General features: G+C 48.7%; 1 protein-coding gene and 18 non-coding genes across 19 annotated transcripts in view; 1 reads left to right on the forward strand and 18 right to left on the reverse strand.

Annotated features, from left to right (window-relative positions):
- The window catches only part of DNAJC5B (DnaJ heat shock protein family (Hsp40) member C5 beta), a 32,785-nt gene that overhangs the window by 6,022 nt on the left and 5,394 nt on the right, over nucleotides 1–21,369 (forward strand). Inside the window, exons 2-3 of the mRNA XM_014939604.1 lie at nucleotides 15,472–15,685; nucleotides 19,893–20,067. Of these exons, the coding sequence (XP_014795090.1) occupies nucleotides 15,472–15,685; nucleotides 19,893–20,067 (389 nt within the window). The remainder of the gene's footprint in view (nucleotides 1–15,471; nucleotides 15,686–19,892; nucleotides 20,068–21,369) is intronic.
- Nucleotides 566–654, reverse strand: TRNAY-GUA. Its single transcript is given in 2 exon segments — nucleotides 566–601; nucleotides 618–654. It is a non-coding gene; the product is annotated as a tRNA-Tyr (tRNA).
- On the reverse strand, nucleotides 1,401–1,473 carry TRNAA-AGC. The gene has a single exon. It is a non-coding gene; the product is annotated as a tRNA-Ala (tRNA).
- TRNAY-GUA lies at nucleotides 1,801–1,889 on the reverse strand. The gene is given in 2 exon segments: nucleotides 1,801–1,836; nucleotides 1,853–1,889. It is a non-coding gene; the product is annotated as a tRNA-Tyr (tRNA).
- Nucleotides 2,637–2,709, reverse strand: TRNAA-UGC. Its single transcript has one exon. It is a non-coding gene; the product is annotated as a tRNA-Ala (tRNA).
- Nucleotides 3,007–3,095, reverse strand: TRNAY-GUA. The gene is given in 2 exon segments: nucleotides 3,007–3,042; nucleotides 3,059–3,095. It is a non-coding gene; the product is annotated as a tRNA-Tyr (tRNA).
- Nucleotides 3,799–3,871, reverse strand: TRNAA-AGC. Its single transcript has one exon. It is a non-coding gene; the product is annotated as a tRNA-Ala (tRNA).
- Nucleotides 4,197–4,285, reverse strand: TRNAY-GUA. Its single transcript is given in 2 exon segments — nucleotides 4,197–4,232; nucleotides 4,249–4,285. It is a non-coding gene; the product is annotated as a tRNA-Tyr (tRNA).
- TRNAA-AGC lies at nucleotides 5,021–5,093 on the reverse strand. The gene has a single exon. It is a non-coding gene; the product is annotated as a tRNA-Ala (tRNA).
- On the reverse strand, nucleotides 5,395–5,483 carry TRNAY-GUA. Its single transcript is given in 2 exon segments — nucleotides 5,395–5,430; nucleotides 5,447–5,483. It is a non-coding gene; the product is annotated as a tRNA-Tyr (tRNA).
- On the reverse strand, nucleotides 6,211–6,283 carry TRNAA-AGC. The gene has a single exon. It is a non-coding gene; the product is annotated as a tRNA-Ala (tRNA).
- Nucleotides 6,585–6,673, reverse strand: TRNAY-GUA. Its single transcript is given in 2 exon segments — nucleotides 6,585–6,620; nucleotides 6,637–6,673. It is a non-coding gene; the product is annotated as a tRNA-Tyr (tRNA).
- TRNAA-AGC lies at nucleotides 7,379–7,451 on the reverse strand. The gene has a single exon. It is a non-coding gene; the product is annotated as a tRNA-Ala (tRNA).
- TRNAY-GUA lies at nucleotides 7,754–7,842 on the reverse strand. The gene is given in 2 exon segments: nucleotides 7,754–7,789; nucleotides 7,806–7,842. It is a non-coding gene; the product is annotated as a tRNA-Tyr (tRNA).
- Nucleotides 8,548–8,620, reverse strand: TRNAA-AGC. The gene has a single exon. It is a non-coding gene; the product is annotated as a tRNA-Ala (tRNA).
- TRNAY-GUA lies at nucleotides 8,923–9,011 on the reverse strand. The gene is given in 2 exon segments: nucleotides 8,923–8,958; nucleotides 8,975–9,011. It is a non-coding gene; the product is annotated as a tRNA-Tyr (tRNA).
- Nucleotides 9,748–9,820, reverse strand: TRNAA-AGC. Its single transcript has one exon. It is a non-coding gene; the product is annotated as a tRNA-Ala (tRNA).
- TRNAY-GUA lies at nucleotides 10,146–10,234 on the reverse strand. Its single transcript is given in 2 exon segments — nucleotides 10,146–10,181; nucleotides 10,198–10,234. It is a non-coding gene; the product is annotated as a tRNA-Tyr (tRNA).
- TRNAA-UGC lies at nucleotides 10,955–11,027 on the reverse strand. The gene has a single exon. It is a non-coding gene; the product is annotated as a tRNA-Ala (tRNA).

The raw sequence follows: 21,369 nt of genomic DNA on the forward strand, positions 1-21,369 counted from the left end.
AAGAAAGAGGGAGAAAATAAGGTCTCCTGGTAAAATACCCCTGCTGATCTCACTGGCCTCCAGGATGTTTTCCTAGTCTTTGCTGACTGGTTACACCTCGTGCTTGCACAGCCCCAAGAATTCTCTTCATCCAATTCCACAGTACTTTCTTGCTTGCCCCCTGGTCAAGCATCAGACAACAGGACAACATTTTCTCTACTCCATAACCTACTCCTATGAGATGGAACGTCACGTGTAAGCCCTCTGAACCTCCCTTCCTCCAGGCTGGACACAGCCATTGTCCTCAGCCCATCCTCACATAGAAATCCCTCCAAGCTCTGAGCATCTTGGTTCGCTCCCACATCCACACCCTTCCATCCATCCACTTTCCTGATGGAGGTGACACCTGAGAACTGCAGTGCTCAGCACCACCATCCCCAGCCCAGGGTTCAACCGTGACTGCCCTGGCTGGTCATCTTCCACAGCTCAGGCAAGAGCTGAAGGCTGAGCAGCCCTTGAAGGGATACCCGGGCAGAGCCAAAACTGCAGAGGGACTGGAGGGTGTGGTGGTGGGGCAAAAGGTGACTCCTTCGAGCCGGAGTTGAACCAGCGACCTAAGGATGGCCGTGCAAGGGAGCCTACAGTCCTCCGCTCTACCAGCTGAGCTATCGAAGGAATTACAGGGCCCAATCCAGGACCTCACCCATCACGCACTCATCCAACACTTCTCCAGCCAAAGCACATAATGATGCCTCTATTACAACATCCTTATTGAAACACATGCAGCTCCATCATCACACCACATTTCTCAACCCCTTAGCCCATCAAATCAGTCCAACTCCACACAGAAAAAATCCACAAGCACCTTCTACGTCATCATCTACAGCTGAACTCTCCTGAGGATAAAAGGAGCTTACCATATCCTGATGCAGCATCTCTTCATCCAATTGCACTGTGCTTTCTTTTGCCCCCTGGTCAAGCATCAGACAACAGGACAACATTCTCTCTACTCCATAACCTACTCCTATAAGCTGGAACGTCACGTGTAAGCCCTCTGAACCTCCCTTCCTCCAGGCTGGACACAGCCATTGTCCTCAGCCCATCCTCACATAGAAATCCCTCCAAGCTCTGAGCATCTTGGTGGCCCTCCACTGAAGTTGCTCCATTTCACGGATGTCTTTCTTCTGTTGTAATGTCGGGGCGCTTTAATCTGGGCACAGTACTTGACATGGCCTTTGAGGTCTGTCAAGAAAGAGGGAGAAAATAAGGTCTCCTGGTAAAAATGACCCTGCTGTTCTCACTGGCCTCCAGGATGCTCTCCTAGTCTTTGCTGACTGGATGCACCTTGGGCTTCCATAGCCCCAAGATGACACAGGACCAGGAAAAGGGCCCTGTGTCCAGACCAGGAGAATGAAAAGCCTTGGAGAATGCGGGCATCGATCCCGCTGCCTCTCACATGCTAAGCGAGCGCTCTACCACTTGAGCTAATTCCCCAGCCCATGGCCTCTGCCTGAGGTCCTCTCCCCTCCCAGGGATGTCTCTCACCCAGGCTGCCCTGCACCCACAGCTGACCTTCCCATTGGACACGCTCCCACACCCACATCCACCCACCCATCCACTTCCCTGGTGGAGGTGACACCTGAGAACCACAGGGCTCAGCACCACCATCCCCAGCCCAGGGTTCAACTGGAATTGCCCTGGCTGGTCATCTCCACAGCTCAGGCAAGAACTGAAGGCTGGGCAGCCCTTGAAGGGGAGGCACCCGAGCAGAGCCAAAACTGCAGAGTGACAGGAGGGTGTGGTGGTGAGGCAAAAGGTGACTCCTTCGAGCCGGAGTTGAACCAGCGACCTAAGGATGGCCGTGCAAGGGAGCCTACAGTCCTCCGCTCTACCAGCTGAGCTATCGAAGGGATTACAGGGCCCAATCCAGGACCTCACCCATCACGCACTCATCCAACACTTCTCCAGCCAAAGCACATAATGATGCCTCTATTACAACATCCTTATTGAAACACATGCAGCTCCATCATCACACCACATTTCTCAACCCCTTAGCCCATCAAATCAGTCCAACTCCACACAGAAAAAATCCACAAGCACCTTCTACGTCATCATCTACAGCTGAACTCTCCTGAGGATAAAAGGAGCTTACCATATCCTGATGCAGCATCTCTTCATCCAATTGCACTGTGCTTTCTTTTGCCCCCTGGTCAAGCATCAGACAACAGGACAACATTCTCTCTACTCCATAACCTACTCCTATAAGCTGGAACGTCACGTGTAAGCCCTCTGAACCTCCCTTCCTCCAGGCTGGACACAGCCATTGTCCTCAGCCCATCCTCACATAGAAATCCCTCCAAGCTCTGAGCATCTTGGTGGCCCTCCACTGAAGTTGCTCCATTTCACGGATGTCTTTCTTCTGTTGTAATGTCGGGGCGCTTTAATCTGGGCACAGTACTTGACATGGCCTTTGAGGTCTGTCAAGAAAGAGGGAGAAAATAAGGTCTCCTGGTAAAAATGACCCTGCTGTTCTCACTGGCCTCCAGGATGCTTTCCTAGTCTTTGCTGACTGGGTGCATTCAATGCTTCCAAAGACCCCAAGATGACACGGGACCAGGAAAAGGGCCCTGTGTCCAGACCAGGAGAATGAAAAGCATTGGAGAATGCGGGCATCGATCCCGCTGCCTCTCACATGCAAAGCGAGCGCTCTACCACTTGAGCTAATTCCCCAACCCATGGCCTCTGCCTGAGGTCCTCTCCCCTCCCAGGGACCCACCCCTCACCCAGGCTGCCCTGCACCCAGAGCTGGCCTTCCCAATGGACTCAGTCCCACACTCATATCCACTCACTCACTCACCCCAGTGGTCAGCACCACCATCCTCAATCAAGGGTTCATCCAAAACTGCCTGAGGTTGTCTTCCGAACTCAGGCAAGAATTGAAGGCTGGGCAGCCCTTGAAGAGGAGCCACCTGGCCAAGACCAAAAGTGAGAGCCACTGGAGGGTGTGGTGGTGAGGCAAAAGGTGACTCCTTCGAGCTGGAGTTGAACCAGCGACCTAAGGATGGCCGTGCAAGGGAGCCTACAGTCCTCTGCTCTACCAGCTGAGCTATCAAAGGAATTACAGGGCCCTGCCCACGGCCTTGCCCATCACGCACTCATCCAACACTTCTCCAGTCAAAGCACACCATGATGACTCTATTCAAACATCCTCATTCAAATGAACCCAGCTCCAACAGCACACCACCTTGTTCAAACCTTTAGACCATTAAATCATTCAAATCCAAAAACAGATAAACTCCACACACTCCTTCTATATCATCATCAACAGCTGGACTCCTCAGGGAGAAAAGGAGCTTACCCAAATCCTGCTTCAACTGCTCTTTGTCCAAGTTCTCTGAGCTGTTTTCTGCCTTCTGGTTCAGCACCGGACAACAGGACATTTCCTCTACTCCATAAGCTACTCCTATAAGCTGGAAAGTCGCGTGTATGTCTTCTGAGTTTCCCTTTTTCCAGGCTGAACATGCCCAGTGTCCTCATTGCATAGTCACAGAGAAATCCCTCCATTCCCTGAGATTCTTGGTGGCCCACCACTGAAGTTGCTCCATTTCATTGATATCTTTACGATAGCGCTGTAATCTGGGCACAGTATTTGAGATGACATTTCAGGTCTTCTGGTAAAACTGCCCGAGATGTTCTTATTAAACACCAGCATGTTATTCTAGTCTCTGCTGACTGGATGCACCTCGTGCTTTCACAGCCCCAAGATGACACAGGACCAGGCAAAGGGCCCTGTGTCCAGGGAAGGGGAATGAAAAGCCTTGGAGAATGCGGGCATCGATCCCGCTGCCTCTCGCATGCTAAGCGAGCGCTCTACCACTTGAGCTAATTCCCCAACCCATGGCCTCTGCCTGAGGTCCTCTCCCCTCCCAGGGACCCACCACTCACCCAGGCTGCCCTGCACCCACAGCCTGGCCTTCCCATTGGACTCGCTCCTATACCCGCCCACCCACTCACTTCCCTGATGGAGGTGACCCCTCAATACTGCAGTGATCAGGACCACCGTCTCCTGTCCAGGATTCAACTGTGACTGCCTTGGCTGGTCATCTTGCACAGCTCAGGCAAGACCTGAAGGCTGGGCAGCCCTTGAAGGGGAAGCACCCGGGCAGAGCCAAAACTGCAGAGGGACTGGAGGGTGTGGTGGTGAAGCAAAAGGTGACTCCTTCGAGCCGGAGTTGAACCAGCGACCTAAGGATGGCCGTGCAAGGGAGCCTACAGTCCTCCGCTCTACCAGCTGAGCTATCGAAGGGATTACAGGGCCCAATCCAGGACCTCACCCATCACGCACTCATCCAACACTTCTCCAGCCAAAGCACACCATGATTTCTCTGCACCAACACTCTCATAATTACAGACTCAGCTCCAACATCACACCGCCTTGCTCAAACCTTTAGACCATCAAAGCATCCAAAGACACAAACACAAAAACTCCACAAGCTCCTTCTACTTCGTCGTCTTCAGCTGGACTCTCCTCAGGCACAAAAACAGCTTCACCATATCCTGCTGAAACTTCTCTTGTTGGTATTACTTTTGCCTTCTGGTCAAGCAGCAAACAAAATTATGTTTCCTCTGCTTAGTAAGGTTCTCCTAAGCACTGCAAGGTCACACGTATGCCTTCTGAACTTCTTACACCAGGCTGTACATGCCCAGTGTCCTCATTGCATCCTCACAGAGAAATCCCTCCATTCCCTGAGCATCTTGGTGGCCCACCACTGAAGTTGCTCCATTTCATTGATGTCTTTCTTCTGTTGTAATGTGGGGGAGCTGCAGACTGGGCACAGTACTTGAGATGACCTTTGAGGTCTGCCAAGAAAGAGGGAGAAAATAAGTTCTCCTGTTAAAAATGCCCAAGCTGCTCTTAGTAAACTCCAGGATGTTTTCTTACTCTTTGCTGACTGGGTGCACCTCACACTTCCAAATACCCCAAAGAAGATGCAAGACCAGGGAAAGGGCCCTGTGTCCAGGGAAGGGGAATGAAAAGCCTTGGAGAATGCGGGCATCGATCCCGCTGCCTCTCACATGCTAAGCGAGCGCTCTACCACTTGAGCTAATTCCCCAACCCATGGCCTCTGCCTGAGGTCCTCTCCCCTCCCAGAGACCCATCCATCACCCAGGCTGCGCTGCACCCAGAGCTGGCCTTCCCAATGGACTCAGTCCCACACTCATATCCACCCACTCACTCACTCACCCCTGTGGTCAGCACCACCGTCCTCAATCAAGGGTTCACCCGAAACTGCCTGAGGTTGTCTTCCAAACTCGGGCAAGAGCTCAAGGCTGGGCAGCCCTTGAAGGGGAGGCATATGGCCAAGACCAAAAGTCAAAGCCACTGGAGGGTGTGGTGGTGAGGCAAAAGGTGACTCCTTCGAGCCGGAGTTGAACCAGCGACCTAAGGATGGCCGTGCAAGGGAGCCTACAGTCCTCCGCTCTACCAGCTGAGCTATCGAAGGGATTACAGGGCCCAATCCAGGACCTCACCCATCACGCACTCATCCAACACTTCTCCAGCCAAAGCACACCATGATTTCTCTGCACCAACACTCTCATAATTACAGACTCAGCTCCAACATCACACCGCCTTGCTCAAACCTTTAGACCATCAAAGCATCCAAAGACACAAACACAAAAACTCCACAAGCTCCTTCTACTTCGTCGTCTTCAGCTGGACTCTCCTCAGGCACAAAAACAGCTTCACCATATCCTGCTGAAACTTCTCTTGTTGGTATTACTTTTGCCTTCTGGTCAAGCAGCAAACAAAATTATGTTTCCTCTGCTCAGTAAGGTTCTCCTAAGCACTGCAAGGTCACACGTATGCCTTCTGAACTTCTTACACCAGGCTGTACATGCCCAGTGTCCTCATTGCATCCTCACAGAGAAATCCCTCCATTCCCTGAGCTTCTTGGTGGCCCACCACTGAAGTTGCTACATTCCATTGATGTCCATTATATACAGTGGAGCTATAATCTGGGCACAGTACTTGAGATGACCTTTGAGGTCTGTCAAGAAAGAGGGAGAAAATAAGTTCTCCTGTTAAAAATGCCCCTGCTGTTCTCACTGGCCTCCAGGATGTTTTCCTACTCTTTGCTGACTGGGTGCACCTCACACTTCCAAATACCCCAAAGAAGACGCAAGACCAGGCAAAGGGCCCTGTGTCCAGGGAAGGGGAATGAAAAGCCTTGGAGAATGCGGGCATCGATCCCGCTGCCTCTCGCATGCTAAGCGAGCGCTCTACCACTTGAGCTAATTCCCCAACCCATGGCCTCTGCCTGAGGTCCTCTCCCCTCCCAGAGACCCATCCATCACCCAGGCTGCGCTGCACCCAGAGCTGGCCTTCCCAATGGACTCAGTCCCACACTCATATCCACCCACTCACTCACTCACCCCTGTGGTCAGCACCACCGTCCTCAATCAAGGGTTCACCCGAAACTGCCTGAGGTTGTCTTCCAAACTCGGGCAAGAGCTCAAGGCTGGGCAGCCCTTGAAGGGGAGGCATATGGCCAAGACCAAAAGTCAAAGCCACTGGAGGGTGTGGTGGTGAGGCAAAAGGTGACTCCTTCGAGCCGGAGTTGAACCAGTGACCTAAGGATGGCCATGCAAGGGAGCCTACAGTCCTCCGCTCTACCAGCTGAGCTATCGAAGGAATTACAGGGCCCAATCCAGGACCTCGCCCATCACGCACTCATCCAACACTTCTCCAGTCAAAGCACACCATGATGACTCTATTCAAACATCCTCATTCAAATGAACCCAGCTCCAACAGCACACCACCTTGTTCAAACCTTTAGACCACTAAATCATTCATATCCAAAACCAGATAAACTCCACACACTCCTTCTACATTATCATCAACAGCTGGACTCTCGTGAGGGAGAAAAAGAGCTTACCCGAATCCTGCTTCAACTGCTCTTCTTCCAAGTTCTCTGAACTGTCTTCTGCCCTCTAGTTCAGCACCGGACAACAGGACATTTCCTCTACTCCATAAGCTACTCCTATAAGCTGGAAAGTCACATGTATGTCTTCTGAGTTTCCCTTTTTCCAGGCTGAACATGCCCAGTGTCCTCAGCCCGTCCTCACGCAGAAATCCCTCCAACGTCGGAGCCTCTTGGTGGCCCTCCACTGAAGTTGCTCCCTTTCATTGATATCTTTACGATAGCGCTGTAATCTGGGCACAGTATGTGAGATGACATTTCAGGTCTTCCGTTAAAACTGCCCGAGATGTTCTTATTAAACTCCAGCATGTTATTCTAGTCTCTGTTGACTGGATGCACCTCGTGCTTTCACAGCCCCAAGATGACACGGGACCAGGCAAAGGGCCCTGTGTCCAGGGAAGGGGAATGAAAAGCCTTGGAGAATGCGGGCATCGATCCCGCTGCCTCTCGCATGCTAAGCGAGCGCTCTACCACTTGAGCTAATTCCCCAACCCATGGCCTCTGCCTGAGGTCCTCTCCCCTCCCAGGGACCCCATCCGTCACCCAGGCTGTCCTGCACCCAGAGCTGGCCTTCCCAATGGACTCAGTCCCACACCCATATCCACCCACTCACTCACTCACCCCAGTGGTCAGCACCACCATCCTCAATCAAGGGTTCACCCAAAACTGCCTGAGGTTGTCTTCCGAACTCAGGCAAGAGCTGAAGGCTGGGCAGCCCTTGAAGAGGAGCCACCTGGCCAAGACCAAAAGTGAGAGCCACTGGAGGGTGTGGTGGTGAGGCAAAAGGTGACTCCTTCGAGCCGGAGTTGAACCAGTGACCTAAGGATGGCCATGCAAGGGAGCCTACAGTCCTCCGCTCTACCAGCTGAGCTATCGAAGGAATTACAGGGCCCAATCCAGGACCTCGCCCATCACGCACTCATCCAACACTTCTCCAGTCAAAGCACACCATGATGACTCTATTCAAACATCCTCATTCAAATGAACCCAGCTCCAACAGCACACCACCTTGTTCAAACCTTTAGACCACTAAATCATTCATATCCAAAACCAGATAAACTCCACACACTCCTTCTACATTATCATCAACAGCTGGACTCTCGTGAGGGAGAAAAAGAGCTTACCCGAATCCTGCTTCAACTGCTCTTCTTCCAAGTTCTCTGAACTGTCTTCTGCCCTCTAGTTCAGCACCGGACAACAGGACATTTCCTCTACTCCATAAGCTACTCCTATAAGCTGGAAAGTCACATGTATGTCTTCTGAGTTTCCCTTTTTCCAGGCTGAACATGCCCAGTGTCCTCAGCCCATCCTCACGCAGAAATCCCTCCAATGTCGGAGCCTCTTGGTGGCCCTCCACTGAAGTTGCTCCCTTTCATTGATATCTTTACGATAGCGCTGTAATCTGGGCACAGTATGTGAGATGACATTTCAGGTCTTCTGGTAAAACTGCCCGAGATGTTCTTATTAAACTCCAGCATGTTATTCTAGTCTCTGCTGACTGGATGCACCTCGTGCTTTCACAGCCCCAAGATGACACGGGACCAGGCAAAGGGCCCTGTGTCCAGGGAAGGGGAATGAAAAGCCTTGGAGAATGCGGGCATCGATCCCGCTGCCTCTCGCATGCTAAGCGAGCGCTCTACCACTTGAGCTAATTCCCCAACCCATGGCCTCTGCCTGAGGTCCTCTCCCCTCCCAGGGACCCCATCCGTCACCCAGGCTGTCCTGCACCCAGAGCTGGCCTTCCCAATGGACTCAGTCCCACACCCATATCCACCCACTCACTCACTCACCCCAGTGGTCAGCACCACCATCCTCAATCAAGGGTTCACCCAAAACTGCCTGAGGTTGTCTTCCGAACTCAGGCAAGAGCTGAAGGCTGGGCAGCCCTTGAAGAGGAGCCACCTGGCCAAGACCAAAAGTGAGAGCCACTGGAGGGTGTGGTGGTGAGGCAAAAGGTGACTCCTTCGAGCCGGAGTTGAACCAGCGACCTAAGGATGGCCGTGCAAGGGAGCCTACAGTCCTCTGCTCTACCAGCTGAGCTATCGAAGGGATTACAGGGCCCTGCCCAGGACCTCACCCATCACACACTCATCCAACACTTCTCCAGCCAAAGCCTACCATGATTTCTCTGCACCAACACACTCATAATTACAGACTCAGCTCCAACATCACACCACCTTGCTCAAACCTTTAGACCATCAAAGCATCCAAAGACACAAACACAAAAACTCCACAAGCTCCTTCTACTTCGTCGTCTTCAGCTGGACTCTCCTCAGGGACAAAAACAGCTTCACCATATCCTGCTGCAACTTCTCTTGTTGGTATTACTTTTGCCTTCTGGTCAAGCAGCAAACAAAATTATGTTTCCTCTGCTCAGTAAGGTTCTCCTATAGCACTGGAAGGTCACACGTATGCCTTCTGAACTTCTTACGCCAGGCTGTACATGCCCAGTGTCCTCATTGCATCGTCACAGAAAAATCCCTCCATTCCCTGAGCTTCTTGGTGGCCCACCACTGAAGTTGCTCCATTTCATTGATATCTTTCTTCTGTTGTAATGTGGGGGAGCTGTAGTCTGGGCACAGTACTTGACATGACCTTTGAGGTCTGCCAAGAAAGAGGGAGAAAATAAGTTCTCCTGTTAAAAATGCCCCTTCTGTTCTTAGTAAACTCCAGGATGTTTTCTTACTCTTTGCTGACTGGGTGCACCTCACACTTCCAAATACCCCAAAGAAGACACAAGACAAGGCAAAGGACCCTGTGTCCAGGGAAGGGGAATGAAAAGCCTTGGAGAATGCGGGCATCGATCCCGCTGCCTCTCGCATGCTAAGCGAGCGCTCTACCACTTGAGCTAATTCCCCAACCCATGGCCTCTGCCTGAGGTCCTCTCCCCTCCCAGAGACCCACCCCTCACCCAGGCTGCCCTGCACCCACAGCCTGGCCTTCCCATTGGACTCGCTCCTTTACCCACCCACCCATCCACTTCCCTGGTGGAGGTGACACCTGAGAACCACAGGGCTCAGCACCACCATCCCCAGCCCAGGGTTCAACTGTGACTGCCCTGGCTGGTCATCTTCCACAGCTCAGGCAAGACCTGAAGGCTGGGCAGCCCTTGAAGGGGAGGCAGCCGGGCAGAGCCAAAAGTGCAGAGCCACTGGAGGGTGTGGTGGTGAGGCAAAAGGTGACTCCTTCGAGCCGGAGTTGAACCAGTGACCTAAGGATGGCCATGCAAGGGAGCCTACAGTCCTCCGCTCTACCAGCTGAGCTATCGAAGGAATTACAGGGCCCTGCCCAGGACCTCACCCATCACGCACTCATCCAACACTTCTCCAGCCAAAGCACACCATGATGACTCTGTTCAAACATCCTCATTCAAATGAACTCAGGTCCAACAGCACACCACCTTTCTCAGCCCATCAAATTATCCAAAACCCCAAATAGAAAAACCCCACAAGCTCCTTCCACATCACCATCTACAGCTGGACTCTCCTTAGAGAGCTTATCCATATCCCAATGCTACTTTTCCAAATACAGTTTCACTGCACTGTCTTTTGCCCTCTGATCAAGCACCAGACAACAGGACAACATTTCCTCTACTCCATAACCTGCTCCAATGAGCAGGAAAGTCACGTGTAAGCCCTCTGTACCTCCCTTTCTCAAGGCTGAACCTGCCCAGTGTCCTCATCCCATCCTCACGTAGAAATCCCTCCAACCTCTGAGCTTCTTGGTGGCCCTCTGCTGAAGTTGCTACATTTCATTGGTATCTTCTGCAGGGGAGCTCGAATCTGGACACAGTACTTGAGATAATATTTGACATCTGTCAAGCAAAGAGGTAAAAAATAGGGTGTCCTGTTAAATTGCCTGTGCTGTTCTTGTTATGTTCTGGGATATTTCCCCTCTCTTTGCAGCTACTACGGTTGCGCTCTACCACAGACCTCAAAGGACACGGGAGCAGGCAAAGGGCCCTGTATCCAGTCAAGAGGAATGAAAAACATTGGAGAATGCGGGCATCGATCCCGCTGCCTCTCACATGCAAAGCGAGCGCTCTACCACTTGAGCTAATTCCCCAGCCCATGGCCTCTGCCTGAGGTCCTCTTCCTCCGCCAGGCACCCACCCCTGACCAAGGCTGCCCTGCACCCACAACCTGGCTTTCCCATCGGACTCGCTCCCACACCCGCACGCACCCACCCACCCTTTCACTTTCCTGATGGAGGCAACCCCTGAATACTGCAGTGGTCAGCCCCATCATCTCCTGTCCAGGGATCACCTAAAGCTGCCTTGGCTGGTTGTCTTCCCACCTCAGGCAAGAGCTCAAGGCTGGGCAGACCTTGAAGGGGAGCCACCCGCACAGGGCCAAAAGTCAGAGACACTGACTTTTGCAGAGCCAAAAGGTCACTCTTTCGAGCTGGAGTTGAACCAGTGACCTAAGGATGGCCATGCAAGAGAGCCTACAGTCCTCTGTTCCACCAACTGAGCTATTGAAGGAATTGCAGGAATGTATCTGACACCCTTTCCTCCTTCATAGCCCAGTCATATCTCACCCTATACAACATACCGTCCTGCCTCCCAAATGTTGCTTCCTCCCATTTGTACCCTCATCAGAGCCACCCCTCTGGCACAGTCACAGAATCACAGAATCTTCTAGGTTGGAAGGGACCTTAAAGATCATCTTGTCCAACCGTCAACCTAACTGACAAAAATAGACACCCACACAACAAACAAGGAGCATCATCACTAAACCATACCTCCCAGCACTACATCAACCCGTCTTTTGAACACCTCCAGGGATGGGGCCTCAACCACCTCCCTGGGCAGCCCATTCCAATGCCTGATAACCCTTTCAGTGAAAAAGGTGAGGTCCACCTCTCATCCTCAGCCTCCCATGGACAGAGGCGCTGAGCATATTTCTTTCAGTTCTTTTCCATCAGTGCCCCATCCATCTTGTGGTATGGCTATTTCTTTGCCTGTTGTCACATTTTTTCTCCCAACTTGTCACATTGCTTGTTGCCATGAAGGGCTGCAGTGGTCAGTGGTCCTGAGGTGGTGAAGGAGAAGGCCATTCATCATGAGAAAAATCTGAATGGACATAAATCCATGTGTTTGGTGTGGGAAGTGGCCAACAGACTCCTGTGTTCATTTCACTCTGTTTTTTTGGCTTCTGCCTTTTTCTCTACTCATAATGAATGACAATTATCCCATAACTAAGAACGTCGCTTTTCCGGGGACCCACAGGGACGCTCCTATGGAGCTGGGACTTCATGTTATACCACCTAGTTCTTGTCCTTACTTTTATTGCTTCTTGGGTTGTACCTCATGGAGTCCTTTTTCTCACTCATATGTATTGCACCACCAGTATATTGATCTTTTTCCCGTTAGTAAATCATTACCAAATTGTAGATGTCATTTTGGTGTGCAGGGAGTTGTTTTGTTAAAGTACTATTCGAAATGAGGACAGTTTTCCCAAATTTAAAATAAGAAAACATCTCCTCTTTTGCAAACTGTACTATGTTGAATGTAATTCTGTTAGTATTCTAAAACAGTAATAAGTAAAGTGAGTGTGCAACTAATATTTTACACCTTTTCGAAAACAACATTTTGTTCGAATGCTTATTCTTTATGAGAATGTTGGGGATATGGAGAGGGCAGAAAATGTCTTCAGGTTTGTGGGGAAAAAAAGAAAGGCTGGAGATTGATTGTCTGATGCCTGCAACCACATATGGGTTTTGAAAGTAATACCTCTCCCATTTCTTTTTTTTTTAAATTCTGATTGCTGGGGTTTGTTTTCAGCTAAGAAAAGGGATAGATTGCATAAGCTACTTAAATACTTGGATGGCACATAGTGTCATTAGTCATGAAAGACTTAGCTTGCTTTTCCAGTTCTCCCATTTAATCTTTTATTATGTTTAAGGTACCACATGTTAAATGTGACTGAAAAGTTATGTTTAAGGTACCAGGGACACGGTGTATTATATATATGACTGAACGTGAACCCCTTCGTGCCATTAGAGAGAGAGGTGTTTAAGGAATTAGGTATTATCTATGAGAAGGTGAGTTGGGTTCAGCGTGCAGAGCTGAAGATACCATTGGCAGAGGCTGTTCCCAGAGTCATAACAGTCTCGATATTGGCAGAGTGTCCCCAAGGCTGGAAGTGTCATCAGGAGCAAAGCAGTTACATTTTACTGGGGTGATAGCTGGTGCTGGGACTTCAGTGGGAAGTCAAGCAAGACCCTCCTCTGAGGATAAATTTGTTAGAGTAAGTGTGGGCACACTGCCTTCACGTCACAAAGAGCATTTTTTGGTGTAACAGTCATGGCTAGCTCCTGAGACACTCCCAAGAGAGTATTTACAAAATGCAACTAGCTTGATGGAGGGGAGGATCACGGAATTTAAAACACTATTAAATCACTTTTGGTGCCACTAGAGGTCAGCACCAGTCATTAAATAACTGTCCTGCAAAAATCTTAGTGCCACTTCCTCAAAGGGAGTGGAGATTTTTGAAAAGATACTCTTCTGTCTGTGATTGTTTTGCAAATGCATGTGAGCTCACACTGCCAGTGCTTCAAGATGGCTGGAAGCAAAACTTTTCTTCTCCAAGCTGTGCTTCCCCAGCCTTGTCACGGAGCTGACAGTCCCACGATGGTCCTTTCAAGCTCTACCTGTCCTCAGATGCCATAGTGCTGAATACAGTCAGGGGAGCCCTGTCCTAGCAAAGGCTTCGAAGATAATTAGGGTCCTAGAACATCTCTCTTATGAGGGAAAGCTGAGGGACTTGGGTCTTTTTAGTCTGGAGAAGAGAAGGCTGAAGGGGGACCTGCTCAATGCTTATAAATACGTAAAGGGTGGGTGTCAGGAGGATGGGGCCAGTCTTTTTTCAGTGGTGCCCAGTGACAGGACAGGAGGGAACAGGCACAAACTTGAACATAAGAAGTTCCACCTAAACATGAGGAGGAACTTCTTTCCTGTGAGGGTGGCAGAGCCCTGGCAGAGGCTGCCCAGAGAGGTGGTGGAGTCTCCTTCTCTGGAGACGTTCAAAACCCACCTGGACACGTTCCTGTGGGACCTGCTCTGGGTGACCCTGCTCTGGCAGGGGGGATGAACTAGATGGTCTCCAGAGGTCTCTTCCAATTCCGTATCATTCTGTGATTCCCACCAGCATAAACAGCCCCAAGCAGTGAACAATCATCTTTCACTGCTTTAAGGACTGTCTCAGAAGTGCAAGAGAGGGGAATTAGGCCCAAAGACAGGGATTCAAAACCAGGGCTAACTCACTCTGCTTTTCCACCTTGTGCTTCAAGAAGATGCTTCCTTTCTGTTGCAACTCCTACCTGAGCTTTCCATCATCACTGTCTGGGATTTCTGCAAACACAGACACTGTTTACAGAATTTTAATATAACTACTATTGATAGGCAATCAAGTATGGAATTTCCTTTGCTATGGAGAAGATAATGTTGACGGGATAAGCAGTGTGATCATCATGTTTTTAAACAACCTTTAAAAAAAATCTTTATCTTTGTTGAAGCCTGCTAAATGCTGCTGATCAGTTGGCAGTCATAATGCAACAAATGTGTGTGATTTATTATTGTGCTGCGATCTGTGCTTTCAGCGTATATCACTGGCTCCTTTAACAGGGCAGCTGACCTGGGATCAACACACAAAGTTCGTGCTCAGTCTAACAGGAACACCTCTTTCACCAGAACTTTCATGTTCAGTTATTTGGTCTTGCTTTCCTTCCACTGAGTCCTCTGGCTTTCAGCGTGTATCACTGGCTCCTTTAACAGGGCAGCTGACCTGGGATCAACACACAAAGTTCGTGCTCAGTCTAACAGGAACACCTCTTTCACCAGAACTTTCATGTTCAGTTATTTGGTCTCGCTTTCCTTCCGCTGAGTCCTCTAGAGGTGTACATCAGAGCTGGAAAAAAGAAGGCTGAACACGCTGTTCAGAGTGATTTTAACTCTAATTAAATATTTTATGATGTTTTGTAAATGTCCCTATACATGCACACATATACAGATCACAGAATCACAGAATCTTCTAGGTTGGAAGGGACCTCAAAGATCATCTTGTCCAACCGTCAACCTAACTAACAAAAATAGACACCCGCACAACAAACAAGAAGCATCACCATCACTAAACCATACCTCCCAGCACTACATCAACCTGTCTTTTGAACCCCTCCAGGGATGGTGCCTCAACCGCCTCCCTGGGCAGCCCATTCCAATGCCTGATAACCCTTTCAGTGAAAAAATTGTTCCTAATCTCCAGTCTGAACCTCCCCTGGTGTAACTTGAGGCCATTTCCGCTCGTCCTGTCGTCTGTGACTTGGGAGAAGAGACCGACCCCCACCTCTCTACACCCTCCTTTCAGGGAGTTGTAGAGAGCAATAAGGTCTCCCCTCAGCCTCCTCTTCTCCAGGCTGAATAACCCCAGCTCCCTCAGCCTCTCCTCATAAGACTTGTGCTCCAAAATGATTCTTCTTTTCTTTTTTTCTCCTTCTTTTCATGTTTAAGAAAACTCGCTCTGAAATATCATCCTGACAAGAATCCGGACAATCCAGAGGCTGCAGAAAAATTTAAGGAGATCAACAATGCCCACGCAACACTGACTGACCTGTCCAAGCGAAACATTTATGACAAGTACGGATCACTAGGGCTCTATGTGGCGGAACAGTTTGGTGAGGAAAATGTTAACACCTACTTCATGCTCTCAAGCTGGTGGGCAAAGGTAAGCTGCTATTTTCTGATGGAAATCAAATGTTACAGTGCACATGGGCAATTACATAGACAAGGAACCCTCCTAAAAAACATTGTCTCTCTACAGGCTTAACAAATAGCAGGATCTGATTCTAAGCCACTACTAAAAACTTAATTAAACAACAATATTATCTGGGAAGTCAACAGCGGCAAAATGTAACATCAGCTCAGAATAGTGCTCATATAGAATGTTTTCTTTTCCTTTTCAACTTTGCAAATAGCTAAATAGATTGCATATTTTGTAACACTTTCAGACATTAATTAGATTTGAGTTTAGTGCTCCAGGTTAATTTTGACTTTCTTTTGAGTAATGACTAAATAAAAATGACTCATTGTTCAAAAACGAGAAGTCCCGCTTATGTGACAACCGGTTAATAACTTATTACGGTACAAATTTAGCTGTGTTCTTTGCTATATATAGCACACGGCGTAAGTAAGCAATAATAATACATAACACTGAGATTATGGTGTCATATGTGTGCCCTGGTGAGGGGGGGAGAGAAAGGGAATGGAAGAAAAGGTGAGAAGGGTGGACGGGAGGAAGAGAGCTGGGAAGGAAGAGAATGATGCATCAAAACCTGGCATATTGCTCAAGGAAATACACATCATGGGCTGTTCTAGACGTAAAGGAGTTGTGTTCATGTGCTGTCTTATGTCACTGGCGTCCTCTGATGCTTTTTATGTGTCAAATTTGAGTGTTTCCGCAAATATTTAAATGTTACAGAAGTGTAATAGACCAACCGAAACGCAAAGTGCAAAATCCATGCACCTATTTCCGCCTGTTTCCAGCAGTAGAAGCACAGGAAAGCAAGGACTCCTCTGGAATACATAGGAAAAATGATCTGTACTGTATGAAGCAATCAAAGCTCTGACACCTTTGATCTGAGAACCATGGAACATGGATTTCCAGGGCTTCACTGCCCTGCAGTCCCCTTATCAGACTGGGAAGCCACCTGGGAACTTCCATGGGTCAGAGAAGCCATAATTTGATGAGACAGAAGCTGCTCAAAACACTGAACAATGAATGACACTAATGGATAAAATACTGGTGCTTAAATTGCACTAATAAAGGTGCAGTTGCACCCTCAGGAGCAGGCGGGAGGCTTCCCTGTAGCTGACTCCCCACCATAGACATTGTCTTCTCCTGCTGGATCATCCCCTCTTATCTTTGTTGTCCACCTTCTCCTCTTTGCCACAGTTCAGACGCCAGGAAGTATTGCCTTAGAGCTGAGAGAGCAGCAGCATCGACTCCTCTGACAGTCTTGGTAAACAAGGTTTTCTTCACTGTTTGCTGCTTCTTGAGCCTTTTATTTCCTCTTCTGCTTACCCACCTCTAATGGAGATTTTATGAAGTATAAAATCCTCTGTGGTGAGAAAATCAGGAACAGAAATAACCGACGTGGCTTTGACTCATAAGGAAAGTGAGCACAGAGAGAAGCTGCTAAGTCCCTAATAGCTACAGGAGGAATGTGTGGATTGTTCCAAGGGAGCTGTATCCCGGAGGTGAGACGAGATATGTTGAATATCCCAGCAGAAGTAATCACTGTTTCCTGTCTTTCAAGAATTTTGTGCAAGAAGATCCAAAATATGCATCTAGACCCATTTGAGTGTGGTCACAGGTGGTCTCTCTATCCCTCCCCTAACCCCAAATCTTGCCACCTCCAAAGAATAAACAGACCACCAAGTGGTTTTTGCAGGCTGAGCTCACTATTCCTCATCTGGGTCAGTGTTAGATTTTTTATATTGATTATTTGAATCTGAGGCATCGTCTGCAGATGACCTCTGGACCCCTGATTGCCTCCAGTCTGGTAGAAGACAGTAAAGACCATGGTTTTCACTCGTTAGCTTCCTCTTCAACTTACAAACATTCCAGCTAAATCCTCTTCCCTATCGCACTCACACTCAGAAAGGGGTATCAGTAGAAGTAAGAAAACTCAAAGGAAAGGAGAAATGCAAAGTGAAAACTACTTTTCTTTGGAATGCCTGAGTTCTTAGCATGGATATTAATCTAGGAACACACTGACATGGGTAATGGGCACTCACTCCACTGGCAGGCACAGGGCTTGTTCATTTGACTCTTTAGCAAAAAGCAATTCTCCCTCTGCCATAGGGCAGTTTATTGATTTACTGATTTACCCACTATGATAATATAAGCACTAGAAATCTTGAAACATTTAAGGTATCACAAATGAATTTGAGTCTATTTTTTCCTCTATACAATTTCATTCTGGTTTTGTCCCATTCTTTCCCTTGTGGTGATTTATTCACCTTTATGACATGTGATAAACGGCCAGAGAACTTATTTTAGGAGTTACAGGCTTTATAACAGTTTCAGGTGTCCATTGGAAGGAAAATATTTTAAAACAAAAAGTCACAGTCCTTCTTTTCATTTAAAAGCACCTCACTCACTCTTGATATATGCCTATATTAATATTAGGCGTGTAAATATTCTTCTTATAGTCAAAGTAACATTGCCTGAGAGGTGGATACATAACTGAGGATTATTTACATGGCTTGATTGGGAAAGTTGGACAGTATCCTGATGTTTGTGCTTGCTTTCTTCTTCAGCAGCAGGTTTTCTTATGAATATAACAAATTGTTAGTAAAGGTCAGACTGTGTAACTATAATGTTAGAGCCTGACTATACCTCCAGCCCATATAGGCCTGGTGGCCACAAAGCTTTATGTACACATTCTACACAGAATAATGGAATGGTTAGAGCTGGAAGAGACCTTAAAGATCATCGAGTTCCACCCCCCTGCCCTGGGCAGGGACACCTCCCGCCAGACCAGGTTGCTCCAAGCCCCATCCAGCCTGGCCTTAAACCCCTCCAGGGATGGGGCAGCCACAGCTTCTCTGGGCAACCTCTTCCAGTGTCTCACCACCCTCACAGCAAAGAATTTCTTCCCCAGATCTCATCTAAATCTCCCCTCTTGCAGTTTAAAACCATTCCCCCTCATCCTGTGGCTCCCCTCCCTGATCCAGAGTCCCTCCCCATCTCTCCTGGAGCCCCTTGAGGGACTGGAAGGGGCTCTAAGGTCTCCCTGGAGCCTTCTCTTCTCCAGGCTGAACAACCCCAGCTCTCTCAGCCTGTCCTCACAGCAGAGGGGCTCCAGCCCTTTGAGCATCTTCATGGCCTCCTCTGGATGGGTTCCAACAGGTCCATGTTCTTCCTGTGTTGGGTAGAATGCCCTCCCTCACCCTGCTGGCCACACTTGTGATGCAGCCCAGGATGCACCAAATTTAGGAGTTGACACCTGTGTGCTCCTGCACAGGCTCATGGGGAGAGAGAGACACCCCCAATGGGTAATTCAAATCCTCCCAGGGCTGAATCACCCTCTGGAAGGGCTTTTAACTTCCCATGGACTATGTGGGGAGCCCATGGGGGCTACAGTCCTAATTTGGGTGCCTCAGTTCGGTGCCTGAAGTTATGTGGGATGCATTTGGGTCTTTGCTTCTTTTTTCTTGTAGAATGCCCTCCCTCGCCCTGCCGGCCACACTTCTGATGCAGCCCAGGATGCACCAAATTTAGGAGTTGACACCTGTGTGCTCCTGCACAGGCTCATGGGGAGAGAGAGACACCCCCAATGGGTAATTCAAATCCTCCCAGGGCTGAATCACCCTCTGGAAGGGCTTTTAACTTCCCATGGACTATGTGGGGAGCCCACGGGGGCTACAGTCCTAATTTGGGTGCCTCAGTTCGGTGCCTGAAGTTATGTGGGATGCATTTGGGTCTTTGCTTCTTTTTTCTCTCGGCTTTGTTATTGAAAGTAACTTGCCAGTAAATAAGTGTTTGCAAAAATGATCTTGGGCAAATGAGTCATTTTTAAGATGGAAATGAGTCATTTTAAGGTGGGTGGGGTTTTGCATACTGCCTGGAAGTTTTTTTTTCTGAGGGCCATCAGCTGAAGATAAACTTTCAGAAGTTGAGCATGCAGGGGCTTGTTTGTTGGTATCTTCTTGGTGGACATGGTCCTGAGTGGCAAGTAGGAGCTGGTGGGTGAGGAGGACTTCATGGCCCTTGTTTAGGCACTTGGCCAGCAGCTGGGCTCCTCTGAGTGCCAGGAGAACCAGATGGGAACCCAAGTTCCTTTGACGATCTACCTTCAGCTGTGGCTGTCAGGAGTTTCAGGAAGGTCATTGCTCACAGGGTTTTCCTCCCACTGTGTTTGACCCAGGGTCTGTTTGCAGTCTGTGGCCTCCTGACGGGCTGCTACCTCTGCTGCTGCCTCTGCTGCTGCTTCAACTGCTGCTGCGGGAAGTGTAAACCCAAAGCACCCGAAGGGGAAGAGCAGGAGTTTTGTGTGTCTCCAGAAGATTTGGAAGAGCAAATTAAGAACGACATGGAAAGAGGTGTGTATTATAGTGGCCTCACTGTGTGGCAAAGCTGTTCAAAACAATCTTTAAAGCCTTGTAGGCCAGATGTTCTCCTCACGATGCTGAGGCTGCTTCCAGGCATCAGCTCACTGTGTGGCAAAGCCGTTCAAAACAATCTTTAAAGCCTGTAGGCCAGATGTTCTGCTCACGATGCTGAGGCTGCTTCCAGGCATCAGTGGAGATGTGCCAATTCACTCCAGCTAACACCATGACCTGATGAACTTCCCAAGTTGTGCGTTAATGAAAAACTAAACTTATGGCACCAACAATTAAATAACTCCCGTATCTCTTACAAGGTTATACTTAACCATTAGAAGTCTCAGGACTCATCTTAAGAGACAATGTTGACCCTCTAGCACCCATGCCCACGTTGTTTCCTATGACTCATCTTAAGAGACAATGTTGACACTCTAGCACCCATGCCCACGTTGTTTCCTATCTTAAATCTATCTGTCTTAGATCCTGAATTTATAGATTAGGTTCTGCCTGGATTGGTGCTTGCCACACCTGATTTGCCTGAATAAGCTGTCATTCAGTTTTTATTCATGTAAAATTTTTATTGCTGACTGTAATAGGCCGACTTTACCCATTCAAGAAAAGGCTTCAAGAAAAGAACGTGGGCTAGGGGAAGTGGAACCTTCGCAGCAGGTCATCCTCTTTTCTTGGCCTCGCTGCACACACAGGTTTTGGCTCTACCAAAGGATGATGGTAGTGATGTCCTAGTTTGGAATTAGCGTGGGTTACACATTTTGAACAAAGAGACCTGTCCTAATCTGCCGAAGTGGGGCCGAGTCTTGGCTTCACCTTCAGGGGAAGGAGAAACATCTCAAAGCAGTTAGATTTGGACACTTGCAGGGCAGGCTGAGAGAGGCAACGGTCTTTGCTCCAGCAATAGGAGGCCAAGGTGTCAGAGGAGGACCTTGGCCACTTTGCAGTTGCAAAGTTATATAGACTATGATTAGGATTGTGCTTTTTTATGAGGAAGGACCTAAGCAGTCAGCTCACTCTTCCATTGTTATCGAAGGTTTTACACTCTTGCATTCTTACATTTATTACGCTTAAATTAGCACTGCCAGATTGCAAATGTCGTGTTCCCTTAGCGGGAAGAGTTTTTTTCCCCCCCTCCAACTTTTCACACAAACTTACCCTTCCATAAATATGCAACAAAACACTTGTAGTAGCTGAAACAAATGCTATTTATATAACTGATATGTCAACGTGTGGTGGTGTTTTTAAATTGGATTTCCCTAGAGGCATATCAAGGTAAATACGGTCAGC

Source organism: Calidris pugnax, unplaced genomic scaffold (assembly GCF_001431845.1).
Source record: "Calidris pugnax isolate Ruff unplaced genomic scaffold, ASM143184v1 scaffold5, whole genome shotgun sequence".
Lineage (NCBI taxonomy): Eukaryota > Metazoa > Chordata > Aves > Charadriiformes > Scolopacidae > Calidris > Calidris pugnax.